This window comes from Eptatretus burgeri, chromosome 16 (assembly GCF_056783735.1).
Source record: "Eptatretus burgeri isolate ZD-2024b chromosome 16, Ebu_testis_v1, whole genome shotgun sequence".
Taxonomy (NCBI): domain Eukaryota; kingdom Metazoa; phylum Chordata; class Myxini; order Myxiniformes; family Myxinidae; genus Eptatretus; species Eptatretus burgeri.
The window spans coordinates 4755727-4769639 of record NC_140976.1 but is presented as its reverse complement, the minus strand read 5'-3'; the positions used below and the strand labels follow the sequence as shown (position 1 = coordinate 4769639).

Sequence of the window (13913 nt, the reverse complement as noted above, 5' to 3'; positions counted from 1 at the left end):
AGGAGCCATTGTGTTACGAGTGGTTGTCAGTGCTATGCCAAAAGATGCTTACCTATTATACACCGGTTGAGAGATTAAACCCTCTTTGTCCGTCCTTCCTGGTGCATCACATTTTTCATCTCACCAGATGTAAGCACCATGCCACCCCGAACTGTCAGATTGTAACGGCTACACCACCTGTTACACTCACATCCTGTTTTTTTTCACTCCGTTGCAAAGGTCACCTGTCACATGTAGTCTTTCTGAATGTGTATCATCTGAGAGTTCCTTATTGACATACACGTACCATCATATGAGACAGAGAAGAGGAAAAGTGTCCGCAGGACAAGTAGCTTGGTCGTCTGGTAAATCTCAAACCTCCCATCTGGGTGCTCATAAGGAAGGCGAATGTTTGAGCCATTCAGCTACAGAGAGACAGGGATCGGAGAAAATAATGTATCGTAAGAGCAATTGATAATCGGCAGAATCAAAAACAAGGAATTGATAATAAATCACTCATAAAAGCAGCAATTACAACGATTTGTATAGATTTACAGTCACAAACGATAACTCAAGAATAAAACAACACCCACCTGAACACCGTAACCCCTCAAGAAAGAAACACGGACATTGTCCACATCTATGTGCACATCCCTCGTCCAAGACACAGATGTCTTGCCATAGCGGTGGTCGTTCTGAACCTGGACGCTCCAGTTGTTGGCCGTGCTCGAAGCACATGGAGCAGCCAGAAGGAGCGGACAAGTTCCCATGTAGTCGAAGTGTTTATTATCAAAGGTCAGGTAGTGTGGATCACCAGAGCCAGTGCATTTTGCTGGAGAACAAAGGAGACAATGCACTCGTGTTACAATGAAACAAATAGACAAAACAGAATGATCCTCTACATTTGCAACTCGGTACTGCAGATCAACGACAGAGAACAATGGGTGCTGGCATGTTTACAAAAGCTTGAGTGAAATATTGCCATGAACTGGTCACAGGCTTTAGCCAATTGGACATCAATCTTTTTCAGACAAAGACAGAGAGAAGATAAGTTTTTCCACAACCTCGATTTGTAGTAAATTTAATCTTCATTCTCGAAATCACAAAGTACACAGAGTAATTAAGGTGGAAACTCCCCAGTTCTGTGTCATGCCCAAATCAAAAAGATGGTTGTGTGTCAATGTACCATACACGTTCCTTGGGACTACAAATGTCCACGTAGAGAAGAGCCAGGCGAGACTCAGGGTGCCCCCGGCTGTGGTTGCCACACCATCATCAAGCGTCACATAGTACTTCCTTCCAGAAAATATCGATGGTGGTGTGGTGATGGTCAGGCACCCCTTCGAGTCTATTTGACCGGCACCTGCATCCACTGCAAAAACCTCGGTCTCCATATTGTAGTCGTGAAATCGAATGTATGCGCCGGCGTTTTTTCGCACCACCTGTTGGACCGTGCAGAGTAAGAACCACCAAATGATCACATGTAAAACAATAAAATGGAGTGTAAACTATTTGGATTACCTATTGATTTGTTAGGTGAATTACAGGTAAATAGGCTGACTACGTGCTCCTGGAGTTGGAAAAGTTGCAAATGAAGTCTCAGTAACTTTGTGAAGCGATCACTTTCACTATCCCACTGTGACACCAAAATCTTACCGGCAAAGTGAAGAAAAACCTCCATGTAATGCTGCGAGAGAAATCCTTGGGCCTGAATTCAAACTTTGTGGCGTTGCACTCGCCTAGACAAATCATACAAAAGAAAGAAGTCGTGAATTTCGTAATAAAATTGCATTGCCATATAATTTTGGGACAGAGAAACAATCGTGTCAGGCTCGAAAGTGTCATCGGTTTGCTATCTTATATTCTGGTGGACAATTGTGATTCTTGTTATTGGTAACGTGTTGTTGGAAGATACAGTGCAAGCTCGATGGGCAGAATGGCCCTTTCTTACACCTGACTTTGTTTGTGTTAAAGTTGGAAATTACATTTTTCAAAAGAACATTTTATTTCAAAACCCAACTTTCAGAGACGATGAATTAACTGCGTGAAAAATATGATGTGTATTCTCAAACTATGAAGACGGATGTTTTCCATGATTGCATTGACTGCTTTCTTTCAAAACCCATGGCTGTGTTTTGTGTGACCACAGGCAATGCTCCAATATAAGGAATGGAACAGGTCATTTGAGACAAACACCTGAATGAGTGAATGAATGAATGAATGAAACCAGGGACAAATATTGTCCACTCAAACCTTTTATTGAAGTCAGCACGAGTCACAGTCTCCAAGGCCTTCGGCTGTAGCTCAATGGAAGACTGCTATCGCCTCTGGGCTGGGGCCCCAGCATCAATGTCTTGACTCGGAACAGGCCGCAATGATTTCTTAACGATAATTTTTTTTTTCACTTTCCTCACTCATATTATCGAATGCCTCATCATCATACCTAAAAATCGCTGGATACATTGCAATGCTTATAAACGCCCGAAGGCGATAGCATTTTTGGCTTTATTTCATTTCCGCACATGCCATAACCTCAATAATCTCTTAAACTAAGCAGAATTACAAAATTTAAGCTCCAGATTTGAACTTAGCAGCATTTCCGACTGCTATAAAAAAAGTGTTCAATTGTCCAATTTGGACATAGTTTGACATTTCAGACGTCTCCGGGAGGTTTTTAATATGACGGATAACTAATCCCTTGCCAAGTCAATCGTTTCATTGGAGTGCTTCCTTGAGTGTTTAAGCCACTTGGTGAGCACTCTACAATATTTACACTGTCACTGAATACTGTATATCAATTGACTTGAACAAAGTTCAGGGACCACTTGCCTACATTTGGCCCCGCATTGTGCTGTGGTTTATCGGGCGGTGACTGGCTTGCTGAAAATGTTCAACTTTATTTTACACCACGTTTCCCCGTTTTGTATGATCTTCTTTCATTGTATGAGCAATCAATTCAGCAAAGATAAATACATATAAAAAAATTAACGTTTCATTTTTAAAGTTTCTTCAACCGTTTCATTGGAGTGCTTGGTTAAGCCACTTGGCGAGTGCTCTTCAAGCTTTGATGGCGACACCGCAATTCGATACCGGAGTAGAGAAGGCAAAATATATTCGATGATCACAATGAATAAAAAATGGTTTCAGTTGTGACAAAGCAATGAATCGCTACATCATGGCAGGACAGCGGAGCGGTACACGCTTGCTTTGAGCTGTCTAGCCTGGGTTTGAATCCCGACCCAGCTATAAACTGTCATCCCGATGTTTACCAGGCATGGTGATTCATCGATGTGTGTGCCGTCTCTCGGATGATGTTAAACTGAGCGTCACATCCACCGGAATCACACCCCTCTCCTCTCCCCCTCCGCACTCTCCCCTCCCCTCTCTCTCTCTTCCCTCTCTCCTCGCTCTTCCCCACATGCTGGCTCCAAGCTGGCTAGCCTGGATTTGGGTACACACGCTCGCGCTAAGCTGTTCAACCTGGGTTGAAATCCTGACCCATCTATAAACTGTCATTCTGGTGTTTACCAGGCAGGGTGATTCATCATTGTGTGTGTGCCGTCTCTCGGATGACATTAAACTGGGCACCACATATGTTGGAATCCCCTCTGCACTATCCACTCCCCTCTCTCTCCCTCCCCTCCCTCTCCCCCTCCCCTCTATCTCCCCCTCTCCTCTCCCTTCCCTCACCCCTCTCTCAACCATCTTCCTCTCACCCCTCTCCCACCTCTCCCACCTCTCCCTCTTTATCCCACCCCTCCCCCTCATTTGAAGGGACTGTTAAGGACTAACGGTTTAGTTTTTAATTTAAAACTACTTCCCCAGAGAGTAGCATGTGCAAATCATATTCGGAGTGAGCCGACCAGAGGGATGCAAACATCACTGCATGTGAGAGCATGGGTGCATGCAGGTAGGCCTTTGTCAGGTATATAGCATTTGTTTTAAATGCTCTTGCCCTGTTTTATATAGCACCTGGCAGTTAAAATGGAAATGTTACTTATTGGACACGTTTTATAACCCTTTCCCTCCCTCTCTCTGCCTTCCGTTCCCATCCCCACACACCGCCCCACCTTCCCTTCTCCACACGCTGCTTTTCCTCCACCTCCTCACACGCTTACCTCCTTCCAAACCCTCTCCCCTCTCCATCCTCGTGAGTATCTCCCAGCGGTCTCCACAAGCTGTATTAATGTGCTGTTTTAAAGGACCCAGTTAGTTCAATCCTGTGCTACCCCCCCCCCTACCCATCCCCAGAAGACCCACTACCAAATGTAAATTGAGAAACCCTCCCCTCATGCTTACCTCCTGCCAAACCCCCTCTCCCTCTCCACTCCCCCCTCCTCCCTCCCCAATCATGCTCACTCTAACCACCCCACCAACTCCCGGAGTGTATAGCGACGTTTGGTGAGGCGTTGCTCACCCTAAAACCTCCTTCATCACTCTTACCCCTTCCTCACCCCTCCTACCTCCCCCACTCCTCCTACCTCCCTCGCCCTCTCCCTCCACCCTTCTCTCTCTCTCTCTCTCTCTCTCTCTCTCTCTCTCTCTCTCTCTCTCTCTCTCTCTCTCTCTCTCTCTCTCTCTCTCTCTCTCTCTCTCTCTCTCTCTCTCTCTCTCTCTCTCTCTCTCTCTCTCTCTCTCTCTCTCTCTCTCTCTCTCTCTCTCTCTCTCTCTCTCTCTCTCTCTCTCTCTCTCTCTCTCTCTCTCTCTCTCATCCTCCCCCTCCCCCCAATTCTCTCTCTTTCTCTTTCTCTCCCCACCTCTCTCCATTCCCTCCCTCTTCTCCCCTCCCCTCCCTCTTTCTCACCCCCCTTAATATTCCCATCAGCGAAGAGACGGGCTGCATTTGCTCATATATATATACATACATACATACATACATACATACATACATATATATATATATATATATATACATATATATATATATTTTTTTTTTTTTCAAAGAAGAAGAAGGCGCTTCCAACCAAAAGTAAAAACTCGATCGACTCCGCTAATTTGAGCAAAAAAGCGAGAGCAGACCTGGTCTCAGGAGTCTAGTTAAGTCGATCTAGTTTTTACTTTTGGTTGGAAGCGCCTTCTTCTTCTTTGAAAATGTGTCAACCACCCCAATCTTTATATATATATATATATATATATATATATATATATATATATATATATATATATATATATATATATATATATATATATATATATATATATATATATATATTGTTACGTATCTGGAAACCATGCACACTCAACATTCAGGTCCCAAAGTTAGTTATGCCGGTAAGTACGTGTTGTAGTCAGGACCCCGTCCTCTTGTTTAGCGGGAGGATTAAATGTGTGCGTTGTGACGCCTTTAGTTAGGTTATTATATCCAACGAACCATCGAATAAACCATCCCATCTGCATGATCCATCCCCCATGACGATCAACGACCCACCCACTGTCTACAAGCACTCTGACTTGCCAGGACAGGATCTTGCAACTGTTCCTTGCCGCTCCCACCAACGCTCCTTCCACAAACGTTTTAACCCTTGCACCAACGCAACATCGATACTGTTACTCTTCGAGAGCGGAGCCACATGGAGAATGTGGGGTCTCCGAACAGGGGCCACGGCTCCGCCCCGGTGGGGTACGGCCATGGGCCAATGAGGGACAGACAGCGAGATGATTCTCGCCAAGGCCCCTCCCCTTGTGGGAGGAGATATATATGTCGGAGACTCGGAGGGTGGTCATTGTCGTTGGCGTTGGTGGTGTCTGAGAGCAGAGCAGTGCGAGAGTAGAGCAGTGCGAGAGTAGAGCAGTGCGAGAGTAGAGCAGTGCGAGAGCTGTGTGTGTTTCACGAGGGAGGTGGATAAAGATCCACGAGCATGCTCTGAGAAGAAGTACTGGAGTTCTGGAGTGGTCACGTTCATCACGGTGGCTGTTACGGGGAGAGGAGTTCTGTGGACCCCGACCATTCACCACCCGAGCTCCGCCACGAACCACGAGTCCCCCACGTGCGACTGGGACCAGGCCGACGACCATTGGCAGGTGTCACAGCACGGAGTACCCCCTTTCTCCGACGGCCAGGTACCCATCCGGACTCTGACCCCCAGCTCGTCTCTCTCTCATCGGCTGGAGGGTCCAATAAAGAACTCTGGGGTTTCTTTTCTTTTTGTGTGTGTCTGCGTGTGGGCCCGTCTAGAAGTAGAATTGTTTAAGTGTTTATTTCATCATTGTAAATACTGCATTGCACATTCACGATAAGTCTGCCCTGTGTCTTTATTTTACTGTAAATAAATCATTAGAAATGTTCCCAGCTCGTTTCTGTCCTTTCTTTATTTGGTTCAGCATGGTCCGGGTCTGAGTTCAGACGGGGTTTCATCCCCGATAATCCGTTAATCCTCGCCGGCACGGCTTTGGCAGATTCCACTCAGCTGCAACCAAACCGGAGTTGGTCATCGCTAGTTGGAACTCTACCGCAGTCGGTAGAGTGACCCGGTTCAAGAAAGACGTGCCGAGGGCGTGAATCCCCGGTAGCCAAGACTGCGTGGTTATTTAGGTATATTGGGATATAGACAATTAACCCTATGCCATGCGGTGGAGATATTGGCGTTTCACGGTCGATTAATCGACCCGCCGGCTTCGGAGTTATCCGGAGCGACGGCCTATAAATTCCGGGGAATCTGGTAGGAGACGGCGTAAACTTCCCCACCTAGCGGTCGTTCTTGCCACCGACCCCCGGCCCACAACAATATATATATATATATATATATATATATATATATATATATATATATATATATATATATATATATATATATATATATATATATATGACATATATCATGTGATGTGTTCACATATTAAGTGAAGGAAATAAATTGTGTAGATTACATAATTTCTGGATCTGACAAATTGCCAGTTGCAATTTTGTAAAACTACTTGCAGCATCTAAATCAAGATGTCCAATTGTCATCCATGTCAATGCCCGTGGGTTTCTCACGGGTGCCCCACCAGTATATAATAAAGCAGGAGCGTCTGTCTGTCCGTCCGTCCCTGAACTACTTCCTCAGTTTTGGGGCTATCCCCGCGAAACGTTCTGCGGAACATTTTGGGGTCTCAGCAGGAGTCCTAAGGTGAGATTTCCACCAGTAATCTCAGATGGGTGAGAGGTTTCATAAATTTCTCAATGCAGTTATGATTTTGATTTTCCACCCATACGAAACTGATCCCTCTCCACGTGTAAACTCATTCACGGGTAAGGGAATGGTTTGGTAATATCTCCATACAATTGAGATTTTGCGTTCACCTCCCGTATGACGCTAATCTTTCTCTCCATGTAAACACATCGCAGCTTCAGCAATATCCCATTACAAATGAGAGTCTGGGTTTCCACCAATGAGATGCTCCAATGTTTTGCTCACATTTGCAAATTTTGCATTGACTGTGTATAGAACATTATATATCTACCAAATGCCTGGTGTTGGCTTAATGGTTTGTGGGGTGGGCTCCAAGGATCCTCGGTTCAAATTCCGCTACCGTTGAATTAATACCAGGTGGGGCTGACTCTGCCTTTCATCCTTTTGAAATCAGCAAAATGAGTGCCAGCTTGCTGGTACACTGTGTCGGAGTGGCAACCCGTCCAGGATTGTGCCCAATAGCCAAGGAGACTGCTTAGGCAGCACCAATGCTCTGCACAGAGTATGGTCCCAATGGATGGATGGATATCCACCAAGCCTGGTGTTGGCTTAGAGGTTAGGGTGGCTGGTTTGGGATTATAGGGTCCTGAGTTTGAGCCCCGTTTGCCACTGAATTCATACCAGGTGAGGTAGATTCAGCCTGTCATCCTTCTGAGGTTGGCAAAATGAGTGCCAGTGCAGTGGTATCAGGGCACAGCATCAGTGGCATAGTCATGCCCCAACAAAATAATAGCTACTAAGGAGCCAAGCTGCCATGCGTAAGAGAAAGAAGAAGATAAAAACCACCTTCTGGTGGGGTCAGCTGCCGGAAGTGTTTTGCCCGAGTCATTCACGAACCGGACGTTCATGTTTGACTGAAGGTGGCACAGAAATGTGGAATTCATTAGTTCATGGTTTAGCATTTTCCGTTTGCATTTGGGCTCCCACTCGTGCTTTGCATGGGTACCTCACTAATATATATATATATCTGTAGCAGTTGGTCTGTGCCACTCACCTTCGATTGTGAGAAAGATGCAACGCATCTCAGTTTCTTGTCTGCATACACACACAATGAAGATGTTATAGGTTCACGAACATGTGACACCAAAAGCATCATTTATCCAGAGATGTTTTCATAACGTCAAATAGGTGGAGACAAAGAGGAACAACAAACGCTAATGGCTTAAACATAGGGGCAATACCCCTGGGTGTTCACCTGGTAGCGGCTGGATAAGATAACCAGTGAACTACTGGTCGGCATGGATGACCCACAAAATATATAATGGAGAAGAAAGTTAATACCTATGGATTGTTATTTTTAATGCCTTAAATAAACTTTGGTACAACACAGGTGATAAAGGTTGTGGTCAAGTTTCATCGAAATTGTGTGTGTGGCTTCGGAGAAGAAAGCAAACACCTCTTTGGGAGAGTTTATGGGGGGAGTTTGTGGGGGGCAACCCCCGCCCCCATAAACTCCCTCTATAGACCCCCTCAGACCCCGATTTTGTTTTTTAATGCCATGAACAAACTTTGGTACATCACAGGTGATGAAGATTAGAGTCAAGTTTCATTGGAATTTCATGTGTAGTTTCTGAGAAGAAAGCAAATACATATTTTGGGGAGCAACCCCCGGAGATCCCTTTAGGGCCTGATTTATTTTATGCCTTGAACAAACTTTGGCACATACACGGTGCTGAACGTTGTCGCAAAGTTTCATCAAAACCGTGTATAGTTTCAGAGAAGAAGTTGCAAGTATTTGTGGACAGACAGACGGACTGATGGATGGACGACGAACCATCCCATAAGCTTCCTGGAACTATGTTCCAGGTGAGCTAAAAAAAAAAAATGAGCAGCAAAGGGTGAAAGAAACAAAAAACATGAAAAGTGAAAAATAAAAACAGAACTAAGAAAGGCCTAAAACAAAGAAGTGAAGAAATATAAAGGCTAATAGACAATGACAGAGAGGATTGTGAGTCACAAACCCAGAGGATTCTAGAGCATAGAAGCAGATCTGCTGTTTCCCGAAGGTCTCTGCTGGAGGTGTCACGATCAGGCCGGTGTGGAATATGCGGGAAGAGGAAGTGTTTCTCGTGACCGTTTGCTGTGTCGTGGGCACTTTCGCAACTTGGCTGATTGAAACAATACGTTCTCTGGGAGAGAAACATAAATGGGACATTCGTTCAGAGGACAGAGGAGGAGGATAGGTGTACAAGCCCGAACAAGTCGAATTTGTCAAAGTGCAATCAAGTTGTCAAGCAAAATTCACTTTGGGTTTTCAAATCATCCAAATGAACAACTCCAAGAAATTACACAAAGTTTCATCTATTTCTTGAATGCATACATAGGGTGGAATCCTCACTTTCAGTGTGTATGTAACAAATAGACCTAAACTATATTTGATTTGTTAAGAAAGCTGGGTTTACCGATTCTGAAAAGAGCTCTGCGTATTAGCAAAAAGTTGGGAAAAAAATAATCCATTCTTAATGGGGTAAGTTCAACTTCAATTTGAAAAGACAACTTCTGGATCCAAGTACCTGTAATCAAACTCAAACTGAATAAGGTGGGAGAGGAGGTACTTCATGGTTACACTTGGTAAGGTTACATTTTATATCGAACCATAACTTCCTGTAGCTTTCCAGGATGTTAACTAGTATGTTTTAAAAACTTATAACTTCAATGGTTTGGATTAGTCTTTCTCTTGTCTGTACCTCGGTAAGCTGGACTGTACGTCGATGTTGAAGCTGAAGGATTGTCCGCTCATGATGCTGAATTTGGCGTTGTTCTTTGGTGTACGTCCGACGAATTTGGGAGATGCACATTTGGCATTCTTTTCGACTGTAGAAAGGGGTCACAATTAATGAGGAGAAGCAGTGGACGAGGATAATCGAGCATATCTGGCAATGAATGTATGTAAGAGGGTCCACAAAATCTGAGTCATTTGGGCCAAAGTTTTTTTTTTACCATTGGAGGTCACGGGGTTTCCCACAGGTCGTAGAGATTATAACTCATGGAGGATCGAGTGAGAAACAATAAACAGAAGAGAAGTGGGGAATTTACAGAGAGAACTGCACAGGTGAACTGTCCTGGTGAAATACAAGGAAACCAATGGAAGGATTTTATGGTATTTATTTGAAAACCTGACAGACCCAAGATTTGAACGGGTCAAAGATATTCGAAGAGAGTGAATACTCATTGATGCACTCCTTGGTTAGGAAGGTACATGTGAAATAGACAATGAAAGTGGCCTTTTGTAAGGCTGTTGGACTAACGACACAACTTCAATGTATCAGGGAAGGACAAAATGTAAAACGAAGGGAAAGAATTGAAAGCGAAACTCACATTCAAGGATAACCTGTAGCGGAATGGAGGAGAAAGGTCCAGTCGTTTGACCATTCACCGTAGCAAAGTCCTCGAGAGTGAGGGCGAGCACCCAAAGGCCACTCGTCTTTCGAGGAGGGTTGAACTGCAAGATACATTCTGTCTGTGGAAGGATGGAAGAGAAGTGTGAAGAGGAAAGGAGGAATAGGTGTTATTTGTCTGATAAGTGCAGGTTTCCCATCAAATTTGACATTTCAAAATCGCAATCCCCCAAAACAATATAAAATGAACATTCAAAGTACAAGTGAAAATTGTTTGTGTTCTTTTTCCATTTCGAAATACAGAAAGCTCCATGTTTTTTTCAATCACAGAAGTTGCGAAAGTTAACTTGGACTCACCTCATTCAAACTACCATGAGGTACAATTCCACAAGCTTGACCGCACTCTTGTCCGACAGCCATCCGACACCGAACGTCGTCCCCGTCAGGGTCCGAGACAGCCAGTTGGATGGAAGATGGACACCCAGACTTCACTCTGTGGAACCAATCAATGTAACTTCCTGTACCACAAGCATGATTCATATGTACCAAGCATGTGCGCTGAGTAAATGATTGCTTCTTTTGTTTTCAAACCAATCTTCACGTGCAGTTTCATTTCCAATTGTTAAATCAATTATTGATGTATTCTCTAACTTATAAAGACTTATCACAGTCCTGCATGGAGAATTCCAAAATATTTCCAAACTTAAAAATAGAACTCTTCATTCCAATTTCTCCCACCCCCCAAATCCCAATTTTAGTCATGTACCTCCTCAATAGAATGGACTCTCAACACCACTTCACACAAAGACCTTGTCTCCTGATTTTACATTCCTCATTCACAAAATGACCTCATCCACTCACTCTCCACTCCCTTTCACACACCGATCTTCCATATCGACACTCCACACCCCCCCCCTTTATGAAATCACCCATAAACAGATTTTCCTTTCTCACTTGATGAGCGGTTTAGAGCTGGTGACTGGAGAGGAATTGGGCCTCCCGATGTCTTGACGGGTGTCGATGTTGATGGTGGTTTGCAATGTCCAATGAAAGTCGCCCTTTTTGGTGAGATGTGACGTTGTCTTCATCACGGATGCTGTGATGTAACAGCAGTTGTCAAACCTGTGTGAGATGACAGAAACAGGAATTTTGGGGACAATCAACACTGATGATTATCCCCAAAAGAAAACAATCCCAAACTACACCCGAACGAATCACGATTTTTGAACCAATACGAAGTTAGTCGTGTATTCATATTCGTGTTAAGTGAGCACGAACTGGCCCACATGTTGTTGCATCACCCATGTCTTTTGAGGTCATGTCTACCTTTTGTTGTCCACACCAGGCTGGGTTAATTTGCTCACTCAAGAGACTTCTCCATCCCTCAAGTTCTTATTCAGGTGATCCTATCCACTGTACCTTTACCCATTGGCCAAAGGCACAGACTTGTCGTGGAGAAATTGAATGTGTCCCATTTTACTACGTGTGCAACATATGGCACATGGCATGGTGTGGGATTGGATGGAATGGCCATCCTTGTCCCACGTGACACAAAATCGGTTTTTCAGATAAATTGGGTAAATGTTGAACAATGCATATCCACCCTTGCAATAGGACATTACGTCGTGACAAATGATCTTCAAATATCATGATTTCTTGAATAATAACAAAACTATCCATTAACTAAGTAATGAAACATGAATACAGTGTCAGGGAAGTAGAATGTTAGATATAGGTAATACTTTCAAACACTCACTCAACAACACTGGTTCCAACCTCTTGAACATTCATTTCAAAGGTTCCAGATCCAACCATCCAGTTGCTCGGCTTGTTGTAGCCGATACATCGGTAGTTCAGGGTCTCTTCTGAATTGCAGCCTTGCACACATCTCCATTGGCTGGTAAGTGCAATCATTTTCTGAGTTTTCACATCCTGTTTATCACAATTTCCACCTGGGCCCGAGTTTCTGCGCCATCCGACCATGTATTCAAAACGCACCTGCAGGAGAACACAAAGGATACTCACTGTGACGTCATTGCAAAGGAAGCAAACCGAACCGGACTAACCCAGGATTTGTTCCGGAGCAAATGACAGGTTTTGTTTTTAATCTTTGCTCGGTGTCCATATCCATACACCCTCCTCAGCAGGAAACCTGGTGGGGGAGACGGTTTAGTCACCGACAACCCGACCATGAAACAGGGTTAGTGCAGGTTTACGTAGTACCTGTAGCACGTCACAGATCTGATCTGGACTGACCTGACAAGGATCTCATCTGTCCTGACCTAAAAGACCCTGAAGTTATACAACCTTTATAACCCTTATTATATTCTTTACAACCCTAAGATCCTGAAAGACATTTAAAACCCCAAGACCCTTAAGACCCCTTTGACCTTTAAGATACTTTAGACCCCTTCACCCTTTAGACCTTTTATACCTGCTAGACCCCGCGGATCTCGAGACCCCACAGACCATCGAGACCTTTACACCTGTCAGACCACTTAGACCTTCATATCATTTGGATCCTTTACACTCTTCAGACATCTTAGACAGCTTGGATCCTTGACCATTTAGAGCTTTAGACCACTTAGTCCTTTATTAGACCCTTTCGACCTGAACTACTATTGGAACGAATCCGTTTATACGTTTAGACCCTTTAGATCATCGAGAATATTTTAGGCTCACACCTCACAAACATCTGTAGTCTTCTTGAAAAACACAGACTATACATTTTTCAGCAAGTAATGCACAAACTCGACCCACCCAGGGGGTGGGTACTCCACTAGTCTACACTCTAAAACAGAATTTGTATATTTGCTTGTTTGTTTATATATGCTTCAAAAACTAAAAAAAAAAACTGAATCCAACCAAATTTTACACGTTTCCAAAGGGTACCCCAAAAGATGGTTTCTTTCAGGGTAGCATATGTGGGGGAGGAGGTTCAAGGTGGGGGGAAGACCCCAATTCTTTATATGTAAATGTGTTTTGCGCAGCACCCCCTCTTCCTCGGTGGTAGCAGGTATTACAAATCTTCTTGTAATATAAAGAGAGTTTAAACAACATTACAGTGAGGTTGAAATGTGAGTGAGAACAATCAGAATTTTTTTTACCTCCATCAACAAAGGTGAAGGGGGTTATGTTTTCACTTCTTTCTGTTTGTTAGTTGCAAAATGGAAGATTTTTCAAGTACATTGGTTAGTCGATTTTGTTATTCTGTCTGTTTGTCTGTCTGTCTGTCACCTGCAGGTCACAATTTTAAACCGATCTTCACGAAACTTCACCATATGGTAGAGTTTGTCATAAGGAAGAAGCCTATTGTTATTGAGGTCAAAAGGTCAACATAGGCCCAAGATCAACAATTTCGGTTGTATTTCTAAAATCCTCAATTTTCATCAGATTGACTTGAAAGTTAAAGAGGAGTTGCATG

General features: G+C 43.9%; 1 protein-coding gene across 2 annotated transcripts in view; it reads right to left on the bottom strand.

Annotated features, from left to right (window-relative positions):
- Positions 1-13913, bottom strand: part of LOC147010363 (IgGFc-binding protein-like) — a 50398-nt gene that overhangs the window by 34147 nt on the left and 2338 nt on the right. For both annotated transcript variants that reach the window (XM_085858866.1, XM_085858865.1), the window contains exons 2-12: positions 12246-12487; positions 11444-11611; positions 10847-10982; positions 10470-10611; positions 9839-9965; positions 9113-9280; positions 8146-8186; positions 1636-1718; positions 1166-1421; positions 573-811; positions 287-404 (exon numbers count right to left, since the gene is read on the bottom strand). In XM_085858866.1, coding sequence (XP_085714992.1) covers positions 287-404; positions 573-811; positions 1166-1421; positions 1636-1718; positions 8146-8186; positions 9113-9280; positions 9839-9965; positions 10470-10611; positions 10847-10982; positions 11444-11611; positions 12246-12487 — 1720 coding nt within the window. The remainder of the gene's footprint in view (positions 1-286; positions 405-572; positions 812-1165; positions 1422-1635; positions 1719-8145; positions 8187-9112; positions 9281-9838; positions 9966-10469; positions 10612-10846; positions 10983-11443; positions 11612-12245; positions 12488-13913) is intronic.